Here is a 23711-nt window from a genome sequence, read left to right on the forward strand (position 1 = left end):
CTCCAATAATGGGAAATTTGGTCTCATTATCCTCAATATGGCTATGTCTTTGCTCAATTTACTTGTTTGCTTAATGTAACCAGCGTCCCAACTGCACTGGCTGCCTCTGTCTGCTGCTTCCACGCTTTCCTCCTTTTCACTTCCTCAGACTTGGGGCATGCTGGACAGGGAAGGGAACTTTTAAACCAGACCCTGCTCCCACCTACCCCATGTTGCCTTCAATTTTGCTAGAAAGAGGAGGCCTTCTTTTCTCTCATATCTCCCACCTAAGCCAGGCATCTGAGCTACTAAATGGCCTCATGTTACTCTCCTAGCTCCTCTTAAGGGGTGGGGGTTGGGGGATAAAAGGAAGTTAATTTTCTTTAACCCTGTGAAGGCAGATGGTGCTGGGGACACATTTAGATCTCCTAGGATCCCTTTACTAGGTCTGTGTGCCCACCTTGCACTTCTGCTAATGGCTCATACCTGCAACCTTCTCTTAGGGATACTCTTGAGCAACTGAAGCTGCCTCACCCCAGAGGTACCTAGGAGTTATGCCCATCTCCCCAGGGCAGGCTGCAGACTGGCATGTACGTGTATAAAAGGCCCAACCCCCTGGCATTGGGGGAGGGGTGGGGGTCAGATCCTGTGGAGCAATGAACACTCCCTTAGCTCCCTGTGTGCTCAGGTGAGTCCAGAAGAAACCACATCCTTGTGAACTTCTTCCCTGTATCTTTCTCTTAGCATCTTTCACTCTTACAGCTTCCTCCCAAGAGCACTCTCAATAAATCACTTATAGAGGAATCTCTGCCCCCTGTTCTGTCTGCTTCTATGCAACCCAATCAATGAGTTTCCTTACAGAGCATTTCACTTTTCAAAAGGGGGCCTCAGCAATACCAGTGAGATTTAGACACAGTTCTATCATCAGTAAAAGTCCTTGTTAGGGTTCTGAGCAAAGGCACCTCTATCCAAAGCAAGAAGAATTCTCAGGAGCCTCAGAAGAAAGGCTAGGGCTTCAGTAGTTCAGTGGGACTCTCTTTAGAGAAAAGCATGAAGAAAATGTTAATGCCAGCTAGTCTCGCTTAATAGTGTAAGTATTTTAGTACATTCTCTCTTTCTGTCTTAGTCTCTCTTTTTCTCTCTGTGTGAATCCCTAGCTGAGATCATACTCAAGAGTTTTGAATGCCTATTAACAATGTGATTTATAAATAAGCATTTCCATGCCATTCAACAGGCTCTTGCACACATCTATTCTATCACATGCATGAACCATACTATCCTTAATAATAGCAACCTTTTATTGAGTATCTACTATGTGCTTAACATTATTCTAGATGTTCTGCATGGATTGTCTCGCCCAATAAGTATTGCAAGTCAATGGGGGTAAGTAATCACAATTCCCAATGTGCATGTGTGTGTGTGTGTGTGTGTGTGTGTGTGTGTGTGAGAGAGAGAGAGAGAGAGAGAGAGAGAGAGAGAGATGGTTTGGCTCTTGTCCCCACTCAAATCTCATGTTGAAACGTAATTCCCAGTGTTGGGGGAGGGACCTGGTGGGAGGTAATTGGCTCATGGGGGTGGTTTTCCCCCTCGTAGTTCTTGTGATAGTGAGTGAGTTTTCATGAGATCCAGTTGTTTAAAAGTGTGTAGCACTTCCCTCTTCGCTCTCTCTCTTCTGCTGCCATGTGAAGATATGCTTGCTTCACCTTTGCCTTCCACCTGCTTGTAAGTTTCCTGATTCCTCCCCAGCCATACCTCCTGTACAGCCTGTGGGACTGTGAGTCAATTAAACCTCTTTTCTTTATGAAGTACCCAGTCTTAGATAGTTCTTTACAGCACTGTGAGAACGGACTACCACCATTTTCATATCTACATCTATCAACAACAGAGAAGTTGTTACTTGACCAGGATTGCACAGCTAGTAAGTTAGTAAGCAGAAGAGCCAACATTTTAAACTAGGTTTGTCTATATCATGCAGCCCATGAATCACTTCCCTGTTGGGACAGTTTCACAGTTATAAACAACACTTCCTTAAACATCTTTAGGCTGAAGTCTTTGTCTTCACATTGTTTCCTTAGGACAGATTCCCCTAAGTAGAATTTGAGTTAGAGGGTATGCCTGTTTTTATGATTTGAGATATATATATATACTACCAAAGTAGTTCTCCAAAAAGTTGTTCCAATTTATATTCCTTTCAGTACCTCACTCAACAAAAACCATGGGGAATTTCATTAACTAAACCCTGATAATAGAAACCAAGATTATAGTGGTTGCTAAAGATTGCAACAATTATCATGGATGACTTTGATATTTTATTCTGTTTTCCAAATGGTATGCTTATATTATTTTTAAAAATCAATAATAATACCATGTTTACCTTTCCTTTACCAAATCGAAGTCAAACTACTAATCATGCAAAAATGTGCAGCAGGATATTCTAAGGGCAAAGCTATTTCTGTCCTTAGAGATCGAGGATTTGTTTTTATAACAAACCTATAACGTATTTCATGAAGTCTTTTCATTCTGTTTTTTTGTTTAGTTATAGAGTATTATATGAATGCAATCTCATTGTAAAATAATTTAGCAATACATAAGCATGCAGAGCATATGATGATTCTTCCTCTCCCTATGACCCCAACTCCCATTCCTCTCCCCCAAAGCCATAACTACTAATCAGAGTTTGCTTTGCAATCTTTCAGCTTTTTTTTTTTTTTTTTTTTTGCCCACACAGAGTCTCACTCTCTCATCCAGGCTGGAGTGCAGTGGTGCGATCTCAGGCTCACTGCAACCTCTGCCTCCCAGGTTCAAATGATTCTCCTGCCTCAGCCCAAGTAGCTGGGATTACAGGTGTATGCCACAATGCCCAGCTAATTTTTTTGTATTTTTAATAGAGATGGGGTTTCGCCATGTTGGCCAGGCTGGTCTCAAACTCCTGACCTCAAGTGATCCACTCACCTCAGCCTCCCAAAGTGCTGGGATTACAGGTGTGAGCTACTGTGCCTGGCCTGCAATCTTTCAGCCTCTTTTCTATGAAAAAATAAATACATAAATTTAACTAACATGCTATTTCTTTCTTTTTCCCTTCTCTTTCCTTCCCTCTCTCCTACCTTTTCCTCCCTCCCTTACTTCTTTCCTTCTTTTTTTTCTTAACATACACAGCACACTGTCAGCGTTCCACCCAAACATCCCCATTCTTAGCATGTCCACGCACGCCAGTCCACCTTCTAACTGCCAGTACCTGTGACCCTTTCCAGAGAACTTTCTCTGGTCATTAAAGCTTGCCTGGCCAGCCTTTGTGGCAGGCCAGAAGTGCCGAAGAATTTAAACTTCCCGGGAGTGGCCCTCACTGGACAATTCCCTCATCCTTGAAGTGGGACCATTTGGAGGACCTGCGGCTGAGTCTCCCAGAGGAAATTTCTTGCTCTTGAATTTCTGTGTTAGGTTCCGCTTCAATAAGACAATATGGAAATCTTTTCATGTTAATAGAGGTAGATCTACAGCTTTATTTATTTTTGAGACAGGGTCTTGTTCTGTCACCCAGGCTGGAGTGCAATGGTGCAATCATAGCTCACTGCAGCCTTGAGCTCCTGGGCTCAAAGATTCTCCTGCCTCAGTCTCCCAAGTAGCTGGGATGACAGGCATGCACCAACATGCCCAGCTAATTTTTCTTTTTCTTTTTTTTTTTTTTGTAGACATGGAGTCTCACTATTTTGTCCAGGCTGGTCTCACACCCCTGGGCTCAAGCAATCCTCCTGCGTTTGCCTCCCAAAGTGCTGGAACTACAGGCATGAGCCACCATGCCTGGCCAAGAATTACTCTTTTTTTCTTTTGAGACAGCATCTCATTCTGTCACCCAGGCTGGAGTGCAGTGGCACGATATCGGCTTACTGCAGCCTTGACCTCCTGGGATAGATGATCCTCCCACCTCAGCCTCCTGAGTAGCTGGGACTACAGGTGTGCACCACCACACTTGGCTAATTTTTGTATTTTTTGTAGAGACAAGGTTTCACCATGTTGCCCAGGCTGGTCTTGAATGCCTGAGTCAAGAGATCTGCCTGCTTCAGCTTCCTCCTAAAGTGCGGGGATTGCAGGCAGGAGCCACCACGCCCAGCTGAGCATTATTCTTAACAGCTGCATAGCCTTCCTCACCTCGGTAGTATCATCATTTATTTAACTGCCCCCTAATTATGAATGCTTAGGTTGTGTTCAATTTCTTGCTTTTGCCACCTGTGCCACAAGAAACATCTTTTCCTATAATTGTTGTGCCCCACATTTGGCCATTATTTATAGCAGTTCATTATGAAAACAAGCTACTTGATCTTTATCCAAAGTATGGCAATTATTATAATCAGACTGAAAAATAAAAGAATGAGCAATGAAATTAGCAATGCCAAGAATCAGCTGATTCTGGCATAAATAAATTCCCACTGCAAATAATCACATTTACAGCACTGGGCAATTAGAGGCTTGCCATTTGGATCATGTGTTTGGAAAGCAAGAACCTGTGATCTCAGCCTGGCATTTTTGCCTGGTCTTTGGAGGAACGAGGACAGGCTTTGTGTATAAGCTCATTGTAGACACCAATTGGAAGATCATTCTGAGGCAGGTTTCAAGGTAGAACAGCTGGGCAGCTACCTGAGGTACTGTCTTTAAAAGCAGCTAAAACACAAGTAGGGCGTGGGTTACCTTACTCCAGGTTTCCCACCGCAGCTGCTTACATAAATGGTGTTTGGCTGCGGTGCATGGCGCCCTCTACTGGAGGTAAAAAACACATGGGCCCAGTGCCAACCTGTATTGATGTTTTCGTGGAGAGACACGGGGCAGTAACAGGTGATTATCATTTGTTACTTGTTGGTGCTTATTTGCATTTTCTAAATTTTGTAAAACAAAAGTATATTGTCTCTAATGACAAAAATAAAATTGTATTTCATTTCCTTGCTTGAATTAAAGTCTATTCCTTCTTGATGTCCCTCCGTAGAGAGAAAGTGTAATTAATCTGGGATTCTACATGTGATTTCTCTTACCTGCCTTAAAGGGTCTAGAAAACTGTTAAGAACCACCAGCCTACATTCCAGAGTCATTCTCCAAGTCAGTACCAGAAACGCCGTGGATATAAATGGTTTAACAGGACCTTCTGACTATATATGCCCGAAACCCCTTTGAAATTGTTGTTCAACATGGTAAGGGCTTTGGCACCAGACACACCTGGATTTGAACCCAGTTGCAACTGGTTTGCCAAAGTTGCTCCAATATTTTCCGTCCCGGTATCTATGCACCTTTGCAGTATGACTGCAGCACGTCCCATCAAGAGTTCATTTTCCCCTCCCTGGGATCTGTGTGGCCTTGTGACTTGCTTTGACCATCAGAATGTAGCAGAAATGATGTTATGCTAGTTCCAAGCATAGGCCTCAAGAAGCTTTGTGGCTTCTTCTTGCTGCCTTTGACCCCTGTTCAGATGCCATGGGACCAGGTGCCTGGGTGCCCCATGATTCAGTGGACTGAAGACACATGAGCAAGTCCCATGGAGTCTAGAGGAGCCACCAAACTGCCTCACTGCAGAATCATGAGTTGAATTAATCATTGTTTTAAACCATGAATGCAAAGGTGGTTTGTTACAAAGTAGAAGCAAACCCTACATTCCACTTTTTTTTCTTTTCTTTTCTTTTTTTTTTTTTTTTTTTTTTTTTTTGAGTCAAGAGTCTCACTCTGTTCCCCAGGCTAGAGTGTAGTGGTGCGATCTCGGCTCACTGCAACCTCCGCCCCCCAGGTTCAAGTGATTCTCCTGCCTCAGCCTCCCAAGTAGCTAGGATTACAGGTGTGCACCACCACGCCTGGCTAATTTTTATATTTTTTAGTAGAGATGGGGTTTTGCCATGTTGTACAGGCTGGTCTCAAACTCCTGGCCTCAAGTGATCCACCTGCCTCAGCCTCCCAAAGTGCTGGAATTACAGGCATGAGCCACTGTGCCCAGGCCGCCTACACTACACTTAATAACTATCTGGCCAGGCACGATGGCTCACACCTGTAATCCCAACACTTTGGGAGGCCAAGATGGGAGGATCACTTGAGTTCAAGAACAGCCTGGGTAACACAGTGAGACCGCCCACCCTGTGCCCTGCAGCCCATCTCAACAAAAACTTTTAAAAATTAGCTGGGCGTGGTGGCACACATCTGTACTCCTAGCTACTCCAGAGGCTGTGGTGGGAGGATCCCTTGAGCCTGGAAGTTTGAGGCTGCAGGGAGGTATGATCGTGTTGCTGTACTCCAGCCTTGGCAACAGAGAGAAATCCGGTTTCAAAAATAATAATAATAACTATCTGACCTCCAGCAAGTCCCTTGTGAGCTCTAAGCCTCAGTTTTCACATCTGTCATATGGGGATAAAACAGTTGTTCAATGGACCAAGTAAGGTAGTCTGAGCAGAACATTTAGCAAAGTGCCCAGCACTTGGTAAGCTCCATTATTATATCTACTTTGGGGAAAGAAAGAAAAGAATGAGGAAGGGAGGAGAGAAGGAGGGTTGTAGAAAAACACAGATCAGGGTAGAGGAATGGGCTCCTTAATGATCTAATTGACTTTTTTTTTTTTTTTTTTTTTTTTTTTTTTTTTTTTTTGAGACGGAGTTTCACTCTTGTTGCCCAGGCTGGAGTGCAATGGCGTGAACTCGGCTCACTGCAACCTCCACCTCCTGGGTTCAAGCGATTCTCCTGCCTCAGCCTCCCGAGTAGCTGGGGTTACAGGCATGTGCCACCACGCCCAACTAATTTTGTATTTATAGTAGAGACAGGGTTTCTCCATGTTGGTCAGGCTGGTCTCAAACTCCCGACCTCAGGTGATCTGCCCGCCTCAGCCTCCCAAAGTGCTTGGATTACAGGCGTGAGTCACCACGCCCGGCCCTAATTGACATTTATACTTAAAATTCAGAGTACATTACAAGGACTTCTGGTTGTTGAGCTTTTAAGAATTATACAGCAAAATCTTTTTCATCTGGTTTTATGAGTTGCTGCAATAGGATAAAGCTATTGTAAATTAATGGAAACTTTTAATTGCATTTAATCACATCAAAATATCTCCAACTAAATGTTTCTAAATAATGAACTTAAGGGAGCCATTTTTATAACTAGATAGGAACATTGTATAATTAAGACTTTTTTTATGTAAGTGGATAGAGTTACAGTGGTGGGAAGCCAGTGGCTCTCTTGGGTGGCTAAATATTTCTTCTGTAATTTTGTTTCTAGTTTTTATTTGCCCTCCTCACAGATAAAACAGATATTTAGGCTGGGCGTGGTGGCTGATGCCTGTAATCCCAGCACTTTGGGAGGCTGAGGCAGGTGAATCGCTTGAGGTCAGGAGTTCGAGACCAGCCTGGTCAACATGGTGAAACCCCGTCTCTATTAAAAATACAAAAATTAGCCGGGTGTGGTAGCTTGCTCCCATAATCCCAGCTACTTGGGAAGCTGAGGTGGGAGGATCGCTTGAACCCAGGAGGTGGAGGTTGCAGTGAGCCGAGATATCACGCCACTGCACTCCAGCCTGGGTGACAGAGTAAGAATCTGTCTCAAAAAAAAAAAAAAGCTATTTAGTGGAGTAGTTCAGAGAATAGGTTTGGAGGGTCAAGTGATGTTTAGACATCAGCTCTGCCATTTACTAGCTATGTGACCTTGGGCATGCTACTTAGTTTCTACAAAGCTCCAGCTTTTGTACCTGTAAAATGGAGATGATCATAATATCTACATCCTAAGATGAGGGTTAAAGTGGTAATACACGTAAAGCACGAGGCTCAGTGTCTGGGATGTAGTAATAGCTCAATAAACACACAGAAGGGCTATAGTAGTGTTCAATACATGAACAACTAAATGGGGAAGAAGTAGGGAGCAGGCAGGCAAGCTGGGAACCCTTAAGATAAGCATGAGATAAGGGGGAAAGGCCCTCCTAGCTCCTCTATGTCCTTTATTTTATTCCCCTGGTGTCCTGTGCCATAATCCCAGAACCCCATGGGAAGAATCTCTCTTCCTCTTTGTAGTCCCACCCCTTTGCTGTTTTAGGGTGTGTTTTTCTCTGTTCCAGTTACTCCACCCTTGCAACCGCATCTGCTTATAAGCTTCCAGAGGCTTCTCAAAATTCTGATCCACTGATGGCACCATTTTCTTGCTCTCCAGTACTCTTAAGTATTTATTCTATTTCTTAGCTGGGCGCCATGATGCATGCCTGTAATCCCAGCACTTTGGAAGGCCAAGGCAGGCAGATCGCTTGAGGCCAGGTATTCAAGACCAGCCCAGGCAATACAGTGAGACCCCGATCTCTACCAAAAAATAGAAAAAATTAGCTGAGCATGGTGATGTGTGCCTGGAAGGCTGAGGCAGAAGGATCACTTGAGCCTGGGAGTTCGAGGCTGCAGTGAGCCATGATTTTGCCACTGTACTCCAGCCTGGGTAACAGAGCGAGACCCTGTCTCTCGCAAAAAGAAAAGATTTATTCTATTTCTTACTACTTCTATGTCATTTCCAGGAAATGTGGAAGAAGAAGAAATAGAAAATGTCACTTCTCATTCTACCATCTTGAACAAGAATTTCTGTGGACATTCTGAATATTTAAATCCTTTATCTTTCCTTATATGAGAAGAAAATCCAGTGACTGTTTGAAGTCTATTTCTGCAGGCATCTCTCTGAGCATCCCTGGTAAGGGAATTTGATTTGCTCTTCTGTGAGTACATTCCTTCCAGCCACGAGGGGAAAACTGTATCATCCTCAATGAACTCATCATATTCATAAATAGGGCAGTAGTTGTGTCTGCAGGAATTCCTGGAGCTGGGCCAGAAGTGGAGCACATTGTCCACAAGCCCCTGCCAGCCCAGATTTATGGCTGCGGCTCCATTAATAGCCTTTGCTTCAAGCTCCAGTGGTTTGTAAGCTCATCCCAGATCCAGAAGTGTATGTCAAATGCCTACTCTACAGAGCCCTGGAGGAATTAATCATGAATGAAGGAGGGAAGGACTGAGGAGAGCTGAGAGCCACTCACCATCCTTCCAGCCTCCCAAGTGGCAGGAGGAGGCTGGGGGTTTGCTCATGTATCAAATCCATGTGGTCATATCTCCCCTGTCCCTGTTCTATCTACAGTGATACCTTTAGTCATTCATCCGTCATCCATCATACATCACAATGACGCTTGAGCTTCTTGCCAAAGCCTTCAGCAGATCAAATGCTTGTTAATAAATCTTGAGTGCTCTGCCAGGCACTGTCCTGGGCATTTTACAGAATGTTGTCATTTAATGACTATTTTAAGGGACCCCATGAGGTGGGGATGTTGTTGTTCCATTTTAGAGATGAGAAAACAGATGCAGGAAGGTTCAGTGACTTGCCTGAGGTCATACAGCTATTATGTGACAGAGCAGCCAGGATTCAAACCCAAGCCGTCTGGTTTCAGAGCCTATGATCTATTTTAGAATTAGCATTATGCTGGCTGGGCGCGGTGGCTCACGCCTGTAATCCCAGCACTTTGGGAGGCTGAGGTGGGTGGATCACGAGGTCAGGAGATCAAGACCATCCTGGCCAACATGGTGAAACCCCGTTTCTACTAAAGATACAAAAAAAATTAGCTGGGCGTGGTGTCAGGCGCCTGTAGTCCCAGCTACTTGGGAGGCTGAGGCAGGAGAATGGTGTGAACCCTGGAGGTGGAGCTTGTAGTGAGCCGAGATTGCGCCACTGCACTCCAGCCTGGGCGACAGAGCGAGATTCCGTCTCAAAAAAAAAAAAAAAAGAATTAGCATTACCCTTCTAGGCTGTCTCTTCCAGTCTTCCCCAATCATGATGCTCAGCAGGCATAAGAAATCAATCCCTGAACTATTACCCCTGAGAGGGTGGGCGCTCTAGCAGGACTGAACAGATCCCCACCCTCCAATGCTGATCTTGCTGCTTGTGCTGCCAAAGAGCCAGGCTGCCAGCAACAGAGACCAACATGGAGCCCCCAGGATGGAACCACTCCATGTCACTTGGTAGCAACTTAGGTACATACATTGGACTCTTCCAGTTTTGAAGGAGGAGCAATTCATCTTGACCGAATCGGCACCTATTCTGAGTACTGGTTTATCTTTCCTGCCCACAAGGTCTCAGTCACCACCATCACCTGAGGGCTCACACAATGTCTGACCCACTGACAAAGGATCCATCATAACATTGCATGGGACCCAAGGAGCCCATATAGAGTGAAGGAGATGTAGAAGTGGATGTATGGCCTGGAATCCGCTGGTCCTATCATATATTGTGCTATCCTGAAGCTGCTGGCCTGAGAGAGCAATGGAACAGGACTCTGAAGGTGACACTAAGGTGTCAGCTTGGAGACGATGCCCTGTGACCATGGGGCACTGTCCTCCAGGACACAATACCCACTTAAGTCCACTGCCATTATGATGCTTCATTCCCAGGAGAAAAGATTCATGGGTCTGGAAATTAAGGGGTTGAAGTAAGAGTAGGCTTCACTGTCATCAGTCCCAGTGACCCAGATCAGGGGATTTGTACTTCACATCCTGCAACTTCTGGGCTCGGTGGGTCTAGAGGTCCTGGCTCCCAGGGAGGGAAAGCTTCCACAGGAGACACAGCAAGAGTCCCAGTAGAATGTCTTTTTTGAGATGGAGTCTTGCTCTGTCACCGAGGCTGGATAGCAGTGGCGCGCTCTCAGCTCACTGCAAACTCCGCCTCCTGGGTTCAAGTGATTCTCCTGCCTCAGCCTCCCAAGTAGCTGGGATTACAGGTGTGTGTCACCACACCCAGCTAATTTTTGTAGTTTTAGTAGAGACGGGGTTTCACTGTGTCGGCCAGGCTGGTCTCGAACTCCTGTCCTCAGATGATCCTTCCGCCTTGGCCTCCCAAAGTGCTGGGATTACAGACGTGAGCCACCGTGCCCGGACCCATTAGACTTTAAGCAACACCTGCTACCCAGTAACTTTGGGCTCCTTTGTGTCAAGAAATGAACAGGCAAGAAAAAGAGTCACCGTGGGCTCCTTGGGTCCCATGTCAGAGAAATTGATCCTAACGATCATTAAGACTTAATAAGCCCCATCTATCATAGGGCCATCCAGGTGATATACCAGACATCTCTTGGTAATCTCCTGCTCAATTCTGGTGTTAAATGGACAAGCACAGCAGCTATGGCCTAAAAGAGGCATGGCGACCAGGGACTCGAATCCCTTAGGCATGAGGTCTCAGTCACCCACCCAGGTAAACTGTCTGGATCAGCGAGAGTGCTCGCTGAAGCTGAGAGGAATTTAGAATGGGAAGCAGGGGTGGGAGACATTTGACCTTTTGGCCAAGGCAACTTCTGCAAGGAACTCAACTGTGAGCTCCATTGGCATCCATTGCAGCCGTGAGACTTCTGCAGAAAAGAGATTATCCAGAATCCTGGAGGAACTGTTCTTAGGCGGGGTGAGCTGATTACAATTATGGGCTGCATAACACATTTGAGTCAACAACAGACCACATATATGATGGTGGTCCCATAAGATTATAATACTGTGGTAATTAATTAACTTATTTATTTTGCAATCTTTTATTGAAGAGTACTGCTCCGTGCAGAGCAGGGCTAACTCATAGGCAGTGCACCCAGAGTTGGCCTATTTTCATTATTCTTTAATAGCGAGGGGGTCTAGCTATGTTGCCCAGGCTGATCTCAGACTCCTGGGCTCAAGGGATCCTCCTGCCTCAGCCTCCCAAAGTGCTGAGATTACAGGTGTAAGGTACCATGCCTCGCCTTTTTTTTTTTTTAATTTAATACTGTGTTTCTACTGTAGGTTTTCTATGTCTAAATGTGTTTAGAGATGCAAATACCATTGTGTTTGAATTGTCTGCAGTATTTAGCACAGCTACATGCTGTACGGGTGTGTAGCCCTGGAGCAATAGGCTATACCGTATAGCCTAGCTGTGTAGGAGGTTGTCCCATCTAGCTTTGTGTGAGGACACTTTATGATGTTTGCACGGTGACAAAATCACCTATTGATGCATTTTTGGAACACATCCCCATCATTAAGTGATGCATGACTATATTTGAAGCAAGTGGGTCCACCCTGGACTGTGGAGGATGCTGTGATGTGCTACGTGGTCTGCCCTTCAGGACTGAGGCTTTTATTCCCTCCAAAATGAGCAGGAGCATTGCCTGCCAGGAGCTCATAGCTGAGTCCCTTGCAGAAGTTGCCTTGGCCAAAAGTAGCTGCCTTGCCTAAGATCATGCTCCATCCTTGAGGGCAGCCCACATCCGATGCCTGGTTGGTGTAAGGGTAAAAAGGCCTAGCCCCCCTGCCCCAATCTGAAACACCTCTGAAGGGCCACCTCTGCTTCTGAAACCCTGTAAGCTGACCAGAGGCCTCTGTGGCAATGGTATTGCAACTCAGCTTCCCCCTTCACTGGTCCTAATTTTCTCACTTTCTTACAGGTGTTAATCCTAGTAACCACCTGCACAGTAGTCTCCATCTCAAAGTCTATTCCCCAGGATCCCATCCTAGAACAGGGACCATGGTGCTCTTGCTCAATGCTGCATCCTGGCACCTAGCATTTCTAGGTACTCAAGAAATATTGGTGGAATAAATGAATACACTACAAGGGATCGCCCTGGTCCTCTTGCAAAATTTCCCTAATGATTCCTTACCTCCAAGCTGTTCTACCTGCCATAGCCAGATCCATACTTCTAGGTACCTCCGCTGCTCAAGAACTCTCAGTGGCTCCTCATCACCAATAGAATCCCTTTGGCCTGGCATTTTAAGCCTTTAACAAGCTTGCCCTGGCCTACCTGTCCAACCTCAGCTTTTAATTCTTTTTTTTTTTTTTTTTTTTGAGTCAGAGTCTCACTCTGTCATTCAGGCTGGAGTGCAGCAGTACGATCTTGGCTCACTGCAACCTCTGCCTCCCGGGTTCAAGCGATTCTCCTGCCTTAGCCTCGCAAGTATCTGGGACTACAGGTGCCTGCCACCAAGCCTGGAAAATTTTTGTATTTTTAGTAGAGATGGGGTTTCACCATGTTGGTCAGGCTGGTCTCAAACTCCTGAGCTCAAGTGATCTATCCGTCTTGGCCTCCCAAAGTGCTGAGATTACAGGCATGAGCCACCGTGCCTGGCCAGCTTTCTCTTACAGATCTCATCCCTCCAAGCTGACCAACCAGACAATTAGCCTTCCTCAGCCTCAGCTACAGCTTCCTCTTTTCATGTGGTTCACTTCCTAGAAAACATCCTACATCTTCTCCAAGTCTCCTTCTGGGTCTTTCCAAATCCTTTGCCTTCTTAATAGCAAGGCAGTAAAATGCAATGGGTATACAGCCCAGGCACTGGGGTTAGAAGGTCCAGTTCCTATTCCAGCTCCTCCACCACTTCCTGGCTGTGTTGCCTAGAGCAAGTTACTTTACCTCTCTGTGCCTCAGTTTCTTTATCTGTAAAATGGGGTTAATAATAGAATTTACCTTCTAGGGAAAATGAGAGATTAAAGGAGATCATCTGGGTAAACCGTTTAGAACAGCACCTGCCACATAGTTAACACTAAATATTGGCTATTATCATTTTTTAGGGTGGAGTCCAACACGCATTTTCTATAATGGGCCACATAGTAAATAGTTCAGGCTTTGCAGGCCATATATCTGCTGAAACTACTCAGTTCTGTTGCTGTGGCATGAAAACGACCATAGATAATACATAAATGGAGGGTGCGGTGTGTTCCAATAAAACTTTATTTACAAAACCAGTCAGCAGGTCGAATTCTGCCCATATGCCATAGTGTGCCAATCTCTGCTTCAGGGCCCATCACAAATAGGAAGTCCTCCTCAATGCCCCAGGAGACAGTGGCTTCTTCCTACAGCTCTGAATATTCTCAGTACCTTAAACTACAACAGCAACAGCAAATTACTGCCTGAGTGACATGTGGTTAGCATCATACCCTGCCTTGCCTTTAGGTTGGAAGAGCGTGGGAAGCAGCATTCATGGTAGCTAAAAGCATGGATGTTGTAGTTACCCACCATGTGATTCAGACAGATGATTTCACTCTCTGAGGCTCAGTTTCCCCAACTGTAAAACACAGATTGCAATAATACAATAACACACACCTCTTGGGCTGCAGCAATGTGTCCAAGTGGAACAGTCAATCAATGCTAGATGCATTATTATTTCGCTTTTACAACCTTCCAGCCATTGTGTTGTTTTGCTGCTGTTGTGGATCATAACAATACTGATAATGATGCTATTTTCTTGCTACACCATAGCTCCTTGATCCTGGAAGCCCTGGTATAGCCATCTCTGCACCCCTGCTGCCCCATCTCAGCCCCTAACTCCATGTCCCAGACCATGAACAGACATGTGGATGGGCAGCCTGGCTGCATAGCCAGCACTGGGTATTTACTTACGACTGGGGAACTCCTCCGATCCCGAAGCCCACCAGGCCCCGGAGCACCAGGATCCAGCTATACACGGGTGCAAATGCACTAAGGATGCCATAGTACAGAGTCCACAGCACGCTGATCTTCAGCCCCTGAAGAGAAGGAAGACACGGAATCACAAGGGCTTTTCAGCACCTCCAGGTAGCGTTTGCACCTCATTGAGAGCCGCCGATAATGGGGTCACATTAAAGGGAGGCTACACAACCAAGGGGGTACTGGGGTCCTCTGTATGGGGAGTGCCAACCCATAGGGGTTGGGTGAGAAAATCATGGGGCATTCTTGGTTGTCCCAATGATTGGCATTGAATGCCAATCTGGGCCAGATATGTCAGATATTCCACAATACAGGAGACAAAATAGATTGTCCTGCATCTCATACCATCTCAAATGTTCTGCCCGACCATCATGCAGCTGAAACTCTGTTTCTGATGATCTGCACCTAGACCTTTTGCTCTGTTTCACACATTCAAGACTTTTTTTTTTTTTTTCGCATAGTTTGAATATACACTTAATTTTTCAGGAACGCAACTTTCAGGTAAGTCAAAAGAAAATTTACTTTGTTTTACCTGGAACTTTACAAAATTATTCTTTTCAGAAAACCATGCTGTCAATGACAACGCTGTGTGCAGCATTTGAGTCACTGATGGGAAGCTTCAGTGTCAGCTTTCACTCACAGCGTTTATCTATGAATAGACTGATCTAAACCTTATTTTAAAAGGTCAAATGTAAAGAAAAACCATCAAAAATATTCAGTTAAATCCAAACGTATTTACAATCGGGGCAGATATTGACCCCTTCCTCTTGTCATCTAGACAGAGTTGTAGGTAAACATTTGTATATTAAAAATAAATTTTATTTTATTAATGACGTTTTAAATTTCTTCCTCCTAGTTAGCACTTTAGAACTGATTTCTTTCTTTTTCTCATTAACAAGTTTATTTTGGCATCAATATTCTAACATCTATTGTACCAGGATAAAACTATATCAAAGTATAACTGTACTGAGTGATATTTTTACTATGAAGAATAAAACATAATATAAAGGCAGTTTCCTGTGCGGGCAAACTCATTTTGAAGTTATTTTAATGAATGACATACTCTTACATCCTCCTAATTTGCAAATGAAGCAAATAACTTATTTCTTTCTTATTTATTTATTTTGAGACAGGGTCTCATTCTGTTGCCCAGGCTAGAGTGCAGTGGTGCAATCTCGGCTCACTGCAGCCTCAACCTCCCGGGCTCAAGCGATCATCCCACCTCAGTCTCCCATGTAACTGGAAGCACAGATGTGTGCCACCATGCCTGGCTAATTTTTGTATATTTTATAGACATGGGGTTTCACCATGCTGCCCAGGCTATTCTCAAACTCCTGGGATCAAGTGATCCACCCACCTCAGCCTCCCAAAGTGCTGAGATTACAGGTGTGAGCCAACACGCCTGGCTGATTTCTTTTTTAAAGTGTGTGAATGACTAGGTTATTCTATCTTTGGAAATTTTTTCCGGATAGTTAAGAAGGCATTATTCAAAGTGTTCACTTTGTTAAAGAAATGGAGTGTTGCTATGTTGCCCACGCTGATCTTGAACTCCTGAGTTCAAGGGATCCTCCTACCTCAGTCTCCTGTGTAGCTGGGATTACAGAGGCACATTTTCCACATTTTTAAAGTAAAGAGGGCATGTGTTCAATAGGGTCAAGAACCACAGAGGGACACAATGCTTCAAGACAAACATGGGGCTGAGCGCGGTGGCTCACATCTGTAATCCCAGCATTTTGGGAGGCTGAGGCCGGGGATCACTTGAGGCCAGGAGCTCAAGACTAGCCTGGCCAACATGGTGAAGCCCTGTCTCTACTAAAAATGCAAAAATTAGCCAGGCGGAGTGGCGGGTGCCTGTAGTCCCAGCTACTTGGGAGTCTGAGGCAGGAGAATTGCTTGAACCCGGGAGGTGGAGGTTGCAGTGAGCCAAGATCATGCCACTGCACTCCAGCCTGAGGGACAGAGTGAGACTCTATCTCAAAACAAAACAAAACAAAAAAGACAAACATGGCACATATTCCTGGAGTGTTAATTACCCTTAGAGATTGGAAAAAAAATTAAGAGTAAACAAATACTATTTTTATATCACAATCAATGCCAAATATGAGAGGGTAAAATGCAAATTTCACGTGCATTTTCAACCTGCTCTGTGAGGTCTGGTCAGGCCTCTTTCTGCAATACCCTTCCCAGAGCTCCAAGGGTCAGTTCACCTTCCTGTCCCCCAGGGAACACTTCAAGGGGCAAGTATGAAACATACTGATTTTTTGCTTTAAGATATTAAACTGAATTAAAGGAGATGAGTGAGGAAATTTGGAAGCCTACCAAATGATTTCAAGTCTTTTAGAAAATGACTTTATGTGGCAGAGAGAATATTTTAAATAATTTTGCATCACCTCACAAGAAAGTTATTTTTTTCATTTCAGTCTTCATTTTTATGCTTATGTCAAAGAGAAAGAGTCTGTGAGGTGCCAGTCTGTCTTTAACACCTATTTATCTATTTGTATTTATTTATTTATTTTTTGAAATAGAGTCTCGCTCAGTCACCCAGGCTGGAGTGCAGTGGCACAATCTCAGCTCACTGCAACCTCCGCCTCCTGGGTTCAAGCGATTCTCCTGCCTCAGCCTCTGAGTAGCTGGTATTACAGGTTTGCACCACCATGGCCAGCTAATTTTTGTACTTTTGGTAGAGTAAGGGTTTTGCCATGTTGACCAGGGTTTCGCCATGTTGCCCAGGCTGGTCTCGAACTCCTGGACTCAAACAATCCACCCACCTCAGCCTCCTAAAGTGCTAGGATTACAGGCATGAGCCACCACACCCAGCCAACACATTTTAAAAATAGCTACTCTCCTCTCTATTTAACACAGAAGGCACTGGGACAACCACAACCACTAAGAATTTAATAACATTGCTTTGTTTGTGTTGCATTTATTTTTGCAGTCACTTCCTACTTAAGGCAATTGTTATTGATCTTCCAATTAAGACTGTTTAGTTTCACTTTCCAAAAATATATTACAATTTTTTTATGAGCCCCATGTTACAAGTGATCGATTTTTAAAAAGCAATTTGATATAAAGAAAGTTATTAAGGTCCAGGCAAGGTGGCTCATGCCTGTAATCCCAGCACTTTGAGAGCTCGAGGCAAAAGGATCACTTGTGGCTGGGAGTTTGAGACCAATCTGGGCAACATAGCGAGACCCTTGGTCTACAAAAATTAAATCAAAAAAAAGAAAGAAAGAAGAAAGATGTTAAGTACATAAGATAATAGGTGGCACAGGATTTACTAAAGTCTAGGAAGTGATGATAATAATAAAGCAACATTTTTGCACTCCTAAATCCATGACTGTAACATCGGTACTGGCCATACAGACATTTAATCCCTTTCTTTTGGCTTAAGCTAACTTAACAGGGACTTTCTTCCTTGGAATCCAAGGAGTCTTGAATCAAACAGAAGACTTAATTAGCATCAGCGGGAGAAAAGAAGGCACCGAGACAAGTGCATGGGAGTTAACCCTCCTTCAAGGTCTGCTGGGAGCCGTATTATCTGTCCTGTTTGATCACAACAGGTTGCAGCTGGCTCTGCATTTGTCTGTTGATGCCAGGGCTTTCCAGCTGCCCCAAAATGAGGGCTCAGCAACCCTGTGTAAGGGCTGTCATGGATATTACAAAAGCAGGGGGTACTGCCAGCAAGCCCCACCCAATAGCTTGTTTGGGACTCCGCAGACATGTCTCACGGGCCTTTGGGCTTCTCATTAACTATGACTGTCATTCTGTCTAATATCTGTTCTGCCCTCTATAGATTGATAGCTCCTTCCTTCCTTCTTTCCTCCTTCCCTCTCTCCCTTCTTTTTACATTTATTGAGCATCCCCTGTATATAAGGCTCCAGGGTAGATGCATAGACATTATGCATTCATTAATTTGCTCATTCAATAAGCATGTATTGAGCACCTGCTGTATACCAGACACTGACATATTTTCTTCACCCATTCATTCATTTATTCAATAAACACATGTTGAACACGTGCTGTGTACCCAGCATTAAAGATACTGATATATATTATTCATCCATTCATGCATAAAATATGCATATATTGAACACCTGCTGTTTGCTAGGCCCTGGGCTACCGTAGGGAACATGACAGCCAGAGTCTCTGACTTCATGGAACTTTCATTTGCATTTCATTAACCACTGTCACAACATTACACTGGGCCCTCACAGCAGCCCTGTGAACAAAGGTTGTTATTTTCATGTCTACGTTACAAATTAGCATAGCAAGGGCCCAAGTAGTTGAGCGATTTGCTGAAGATCCGTAAGTGGTGCCAAAGTTGGAGCCAGAACTTCCAACCTTGAATGAGCCACTCCCTTCCTCTAGAGCCTTTGATGGCTCCCTGTGACCTCTGACAGAAAACATAAATGCACAGTGCACGTGTAACACAGCAAGGATGGGGGCCTGGCGGAATTACAGGGAACTTGCCCTGTCGTGTCAGCCTCTGTTCAACTCTAGCCAAAAGATACCATGACAAAATGTGGGTTCCAGGCCTCCAGATTACCTGATTTTCCAAAAAACTCGTAACTTTATTTTTATGCAAGATGTCATTTTTGAAATGGAGGCAACTGATTCAAAATCCTATAAAACATTGTGCAGGATAAATAAAAACACATCACGGGGCCATATTTGGCCTATGGGTTACCAGTTTGCAACTTGTAGCCTAGAAAGCCTGGTGCTCGTGGGCCAAATGTGGCCTGTGGTATTCTCCAACACGTTCAACCGAAGGACAATATTCACAGGCCGAGGAGGCCCAAGGATCATCAGAGGGAGTCCGAGCACCTGCCAGGCACCTCCACTTCCTTCTTAAAGATAAGATAGACCTAATAGCTTTTGAACTAGATAGTGACCACTCCATACCATATTCTAAGTGTATTATACACTTTTTCCCTCTCTCCCTTCCTTCCTTCCTTCCTTCTTTCCTTCTTTCCTCCCTCCCTCCATTCCCTCCCCCCACTTCCCTCCCTCCCTTCCTTCCTTCGTTTCCTTTCCTTCTTTAGAGATGACATCTTGCTCTGTCACCCAGGCTGGAGTGCAGTGGCTCAATCACAGCTCACTGCATCCTTGAATTCCTGGGCTCAAGCGATCCTCTCACTTCAGCCCCCAAGTAGCCTGGACCACAGCCACATGCCATCATGCCTGGCTACATTTTCTTATTTAATCCCCCCATTAAAGTGCCTATTATGGAGTCTATTTTGCAGATGGGGAAACTGAAGCTCAGAGAGGTGAAGCATCTTGCCCAAGCTCACCTCAGTCAACAGGGGTGCACTGTGATATAAACCTGGATGCGTTTATCTCCATGTCTTCAAGACCACACACCTACAGTTTCCTTCACGTTTCCATGGCTGCCACAAATTCCCAGGTGGTAGAAACTTCTGTAGGAACCAAAGTGGCTCACTGAGTCCTAACCCCGTATGTGAATGCCCCACAATATCATGCAGTGAACGCCCCGGCAGGAATCTTATAGCTGGGCCAGGGCAGATCAAGGAGGCTCTCGGTGGTTGCCAAGGCTTGCCAGCTGCCTGGCTTGCCCAGTGTTCCTGGGGGAATTCTGGGGAAGCTTTATAATTAGAGTCTGATCTGTCCTTCCTGAGGTTGGGCCAGAATTCCATGCTGGGGAGGAGGAAGCTCTGCAATCTGGGGACACTTTCTCTTTCCCTCTGGTCAGGCCGGTTTCATGTTGGGTATGGAATTTATCAAGCTGGTTGGAAGAACTGGCGGGACACCATATGGGCAGCCTTCCTGGGCTTCATCTATTTGGGATGAATGAATGTTTAACTAATCAACTAAATTCTGAGGGATAATTCAGTTATGTCTCCCAGCGGCCAAGGTCAGGGTTAAGGATGTGGACCCTGGAGCCAGCTGTGCCTGCATTTCAATGCTGGCATTGCCATTTACAGGCACCACAAGCTTGGCAAATGATAGGTATAATAATGGACATTTATGTCATTTTCTCTGTGCCAAGCATTTTATGTACAAGGGCCATTTACTCCTCATAACAGCACCATGGGAGAGACTATTATTATCCCACCTACAGATGAGAAAACTGAGACACAGAGAAGTTGAATAGCTTGCCTTTAATTAGAGGAACTGGGATTGGAACCCAAGCAGTCTGGCCTCAAAACCCATGCTTTTCACAATGACACTGCATTATTTCACTTGTCCAAATGAGCTTCTTAGGTAAATATTGAAATGAGGGCTGAGGCCAGGCATGGTGGCTCACACCTATAATCCCAGCACTTTGGGAGGCCGATGTGGGCAGATCACGAGGTCAGGAGATCGAGACCATCCTGGCTAACACGGTGAAACCCCGTCTCTACTAAAATTATAAAAATTAGCCTGGCCTGGTGGCACGTGCCTGTAGTCCCAGCTACTTGGGAGGCTGAAGCAGGAGAATCGCTTGAACCCGGGAGGCAGAGCTTGCAGTGAGCCAAGATCTCACCACTGCACTCCAGCCTGGGTGACAAAGCGCGACTTTGTCTCAATTAAAAAAAAAAGGAAAAAAAGAAAGAAAGAAAGAAATGAGGGCTGAGCAGGTCCAGGAGATGAAGAAAGACCATGAAGAGCGGATGCCACATCACTGCAACTTGGCGATATTGTTTGCACATGTTTTCTAGAGCCTGGTTTCTCAACCTCAGCACCGCCAACATCTTGGACTGGGTCATTCTTTGTGGTGGGGGCTGTCCCATGCACTGTGGGCTATGAAGCAGAATCCTTGGCCCCTATGCACTGGATGCCAGTAGCACACCCCTCCCCCAAGGTGTGACAATCAAAAATGTCTCTAGACATTGCCAAGTGCCCCTAGCCCTGCACTGAGAACTACTATTTTGGAAGGTGCCAAAATATGGTTACAATCTTCAAGATTCAGTAAATGGCATTTCTGAAAACCCTCTGTAAATCTCTTTAAAATCTCCTCTGAGGCCCTTCACAAACATGAAGATGTCTATATGGGAACGCCAAGTGAATTACTGCCCCTAGTGGCAGAGTAAACATACTCTTCCAAGGGAAGTTGGGATCCTACATGAATGACCATTGTGCATTGTGGACTTTCCAGGTCAACAAAGAACACTCATCAGGCAGTTGCTGCTCTGGAGAGGATAAGGCAGTTGCTGCTCTAGAGAGGATAAGAAAGTAGCAGAGAGTGGAAACAAAGAGGTCTGGTTCTCATCCACCACAGCTCAGTCACTCAAGAAGTAATTATTGAGTGTGCACTCTCAACCAGGGAGGTCAGGCTCTGGGGCCAACTCAGTGAACAAAACAAATGCAGCCCCTTTCCTCATGGAGTTTACTAAATTCCCTCCACGCTCTTCAGTCTTGTGCCTGTGGCAGACATCACTAGTCAATCACAGCACTATCCCACTGAGCCTTCTGACTCCTCAAATCCATGTTTCTGGCATCCTCTAATAAATGATTAGAACAGACACAGGGACAAAACCCACCTGCCCTTTCATTTTGGGGATTCAATGAATGGTAGCTATGAATATCTGTGTTTTCTAATCCAGCCTCCTCTGATATAAATAAGGAAATTTCAGCCCTAGATGGGGAGTGGCTTGCTTTAGCCATGCAGTGTCAGATTCAAGCCCAAAGTTAAGGTATTTTTACTCATTTTCTCTTATATTCCTCACTGCCTTATGATTCAGCAATTGGATAGCAGAATTTGAGGTTCAGCAAATTTCCTCATTATGGATTCCTGAAGTGTGTGTGTGTGTGTGCATGTTTGTCTGTGTGTGTGTGTGTGTTTGTGCATGTTTGTCTCAGGAACAAATAAATGAATTTTTTTTTTCCAGACAGAGTCTCGCTCTGTTGCCCAGGCTGGAGTGTAGTGGCATGATCTCGGCTCACTGCAGCCTCCCCATCCTGGGTTCAAGCAATTCTCCTGCCTCAGCCTCCTGAGTACCCGGCACTACAGGTGCATGCCACTGGGCCTGGCTAAGTTTTGTATTTTTTGTAGAGACGGGCTTTTGCCATGTTGCCTAGGCTGGTCTCTAACTCCTGAGCTCAAGTGATCTGTCCTCCCAAAGTGCTGGGATTACAGGCATGAGCCACCACTCCTGGCCTCGTTTGATTATTTTAACGGCTTAAAGATTAACACTGGATTCAGCCTCAGACAGCCACAGCTTTACAGTTCTTTTAACGGCTGCTCAGCTCCATCAAAACAAAAATGACTCTATTTTATTTTCAGAGGTGTTTTTTCTTCTCTCCTTCCTTCCCTTCTCCTTCCCTCCCTCCTTTCTTCCTTTTTTTCTTCCTTCTCCCCCTTCCTCACTCTCTTTCCCTACCTCCTTCCTTTCTTCCTCCCCTCCCTTCCTACCTCACTCTCTTTCTCCTTTCTTCTTTCCCCCTTTTCTTTTCTTTCTTTTTTTTTTTTTCCTGAGACAAATTTTCACTCTTGTTGCCCAGGCTGGAGTGCAATGGCACGATCTCAGCTCCTGAGTAGCTTACAGGCATGCGCCACCATGCCTGGCTAATTTTGTATTTTCAGTAGAGATGGGGTTTCACCATGTTGGTCAGGCTGGTCTCGAACTCCTGACCTCAGGTCATCCTCCCACCTCGGCCTCCCAAAGTGCTGGGATTACAGGCATGAGCCACCATGCTCGTGCCCTCTTTAGTTCCTTCCTTTTTTTCTTCCTTCCCTCCCTCTGTCCCTTCTCCCTCCCTCCCTTCTTCTTTCCTTCCCTCCTTCTTTTTTTCCCTTCCTTCCTTCCTTCCTTCCTTCCTCTCTCCTGTCCTTAAACTCTTGTTCATTCTTCCAAACAGAAAATCACCATGCCATCACTCATATGCTCCAGAAACAGGAAGTGGGTGGGAGAGCAGATGGGGGCAGAATCTAAGGAGCTGCCACTGAAGACCAGAGTAATTCCTTCTTGGGTTAACAGGGGGGTAATAACCAGGTTTTACTTCCTTTGGGAGCCCCAGAGAGGCCTTTCCAACTGCCATCTCCAGCCCCATCACCAGCCAAGACCCCAAGGCCCATCATGGCTGCATTTAGTTTCCAGCCTGCTGCCTCTGGAGTTACATTCTTGGCAATTATATTGATCACCATTTCTTGGCAGTTATATTGATCACCATCTTCCAGGTGTCTGCTGGCCCAAGTTTCCTGTGCAGTAGCAGTGAGAGGGGATGCAGCTGGAGTCTGCATCCTCTATGGCATTGCTGGAACGTTCATTCATTCATTGAGCCATCACCTGCTTCTGGAGCACCTACTGATTCAAGCCACGGGCATCACAGTGAAGACAGAGCTCTAGACTTAGAATGAGCA

At 45.2% G+C, this 23711-nt stretch overlaps 1 protein-coding gene across 1 annotated transcript in view; it reads right to left on the reverse strand.

Moving 5' to 3' along the window:
- The window catches only part of SVOP (SV2 related protein), a 111077-nt gene that overhangs the window by 36677 nt on the left and 50689 nt on the right, over positions 1-23711 (reverse strand). Inside the window, exon 6 of the mRNA XM_031000949.3 lies at positions 14345-14469. Within this exon, the coding sequence (XP_030856809.1) occupies positions 14345-14469 (125 nt within the window). The remainder of the gene's footprint in view (positions 1-14344; positions 14470-23711) is intronic.

The sequence above is a fragment of the Gorilla gorilla genome, chromosome 10 (genome assembly GCF_029281585.2).
Source record: "Gorilla gorilla gorilla isolate KB3781 chromosome 10, NHGRI_mGorGor1-v2.1_pri, whole genome shotgun sequence".
In the NCBI taxonomy this organism is placed as follows: Eukaryota; Metazoa; Chordata; class Mammalia; order Primates; family Hominidae; genus Gorilla; species Gorilla gorilla.